This window comes from Ceratina calcarata, unplaced genomic scaffold (assembly GCF_001652005.2).
Source record: "Ceratina calcarata isolate Rehan_Ccalc_2016 unplaced genomic scaffold, ASM165200v1 scaffold533.2, whole genome shotgun sequence".
Classification (NCBI taxonomy): domain Eukaryota; kingdom Metazoa; phylum Arthropoda; class Insecta; order Hymenoptera; family Apidae; genus Ceratina; species Ceratina calcarata.
Genome location: NW_017176489.1, coordinates 32,926 through 35,003, shown reverse-complemented (window position 1 = coordinate 35,003; position 2,078 = coordinate 32,926). Strand labels below are relative to the sequence as shown.

The following is a 2,078-nucleotide window of genomic DNA, read 5'->3' as shown; positions in this document are numbered from 1 at the left end:
GAGCTGCGGTGGACTGTTGGATCTCAGCCCGTCGGAGCACAGGGAAATCAGGAGTCAGGCCTCTGCCTTCTCGCCGCTCGTTTAGGAACCTCAGTTCCGAGAGATCTGATCGAGAAGTCACGATCTGGTCAACGAACTATTGACCAGTGATCGAAATTCGGTTTTGGATCTTTGCGTGAGTCTCAATGGCGAGAGATCGCCCTAATCAGATGTTCTAATTGACCTTTGAGACTAGCTTGAGGCGCCAGAGCCTGGTGATGATTTCTAGACATTTTTGTAGTTTTTAATCGAAAGTCGGGAGGAACGACACTCGACAAAGAGGAGAGGTGAAGGTTCACCGCATTGCCAAAGATTCGTAGAAGAACGAGGTGGGGAAAGTGAGATCTCAATGCCAAAGACGAATGTCAGAGAATTGAACTCGAAACGTACTCGTGTAAAAAAGAGAGAGAGAGAGAGAGAGAGAGAGAGAGAGAGAAAGAGAGTGAGAGATAGGGAAAAGGGAAAGCGAAGGGGGACAAAGTAATTGTAAAAAGGTGTAGTGCAATAGTGTAGTGGTTGGTTTAAGTACGAGAAAGAAACCCTTTAGAAAACTGTACGTCCCATTCCCGGGGAATCGATTCCTCGTCGAATCGAACCTAATAATTTCTCTCCGAGCCGCGCCACCCCCGCAATTATTTTCATTTTTTTCCCTCCCCCGTCCTTAGCTTGCGCGCGTGTTGGCTCTGATTGTAAACGATCGATTAATATCGGTAATGTAAATACACACGTACACACACACACACACACACACACATACACACTTACATACACGCATGCAGATCCCGAACAAATCTTTGCTCAGCTTTCTATTGTTTGCGAGTGAATGAGAGAGAGGAGCAGAGAGAGAATGAGTGAAAGGGTGGCGAGAGGAAGGGGGAGGTCAGTTCTCTTCGGATTTGATGTAAAGCTCCGACCGGGTTTTCGGTCAAGTAGACGTTTAGTGTACATAGTGCTGCATACGAAACATAGGGAAACGCGTTCCACTATCAAACGTCCTCGTTCGAACTGGATTTAACGATGGAGGTAAACGTGTCGGGGCGAATAACGTTAAAAAAAATTATCTTCAACGATGAAATTCGATATTATGCAGGTGAATAATTTCGAGAACGCCTCGAACGATAATTAGAAATAATGACCATGACGAGTACGCGTGTGCCGACACGCGTGTCTTAACACATACGTACGTACAAACATTGTTGTTAAATTTTCCTTGAGTTCCACGATTACGAGATAAGAATTATTGCACGAGGATATGTCATATAGAATCGAATCTATGCTTGTTTTACTAAGAAAGAGAAGCAGGAAGTTTATATCTTGTATGCTGGACTAATTCATTCTCCAAATGCTTTATTGAGATTCAGTAAAATTTATTAGTATGAGGAAACACTGAAAAATGATTGCACTTGCAAGAAGCTTCATTTTCATTTCAAACTCTTAATCCTATAAAAAATACTGTTCAGAATAAAATGAGGGAATGTCACATCGACTCGAATCTATGCTTGTTTTATTAAGGAAGAGAAGCAAGAAGTTAATATTTTGTATGCTGGACTAATTCATTCTCCAAATGCTTTGTTGAAATTCAGTAAAATTTATTAGTATGAGGAGACACTGGGAAATAATTGCACTTGCAAGAAGCTTCATTTTCACTTGAAACTCTCAATCCCATAGAAAATATTATTCAGAATAAAATGAGGGGATTTATTATTGCAAGAGAATATGAAACGTCGACTTCTACTTATGTTCGTTTTACTAAAAAAGAGAAGCACTTAGCACTTCTTATTGGAAGCAAGTTAACATCTTTTTTGCTTTCTTCATAGTCTAATTAATTCTCTAAATGCCTTATCGAGATTCAGTATAATTTACTAGTATGAGGAGGCACTAGGAAATGATTGCACTTGCAAGAAGCTTCATTTTTATTTGAAACTCTCAATCCCATAGAAAATATTATTCAGAATAAAATGAGGAGATTTATTAATGCAAGAGAATATGAAACGTCGACTTCTACTTATGTTCGTTTTACTAAAAAAGCACTTAGCATC

General features: G+C 39.9%; 1 protein-coding gene across 2 annotated transcripts in view; it reads left to right on the top strand.

Moving 5' to 3' along the window:
- The window catches only part of LOC108628655 (forkhead box protein D3), a 5,128-nt gene extending 3,422 nt beyond the window's left edge, over positions 1-1,706 (top strand). Inside the window, exon 2 of one of the 2 annotated variants that reach the window (XM_026816645.1) lies at positions 1-1,706. In XM_026816645.1, the coding sequence (XP_026672446.1) occupies positions 1-85 (85 nt within the window). In that variant the 3' untranslated portion in view covers positions 86-1,706. The other variant, XM_026816644.1, reaches the window with a different exon arrangement.
- The last annotated feature ends 372 nt before the right edge of the window (positions 1,707-2,078 follow it).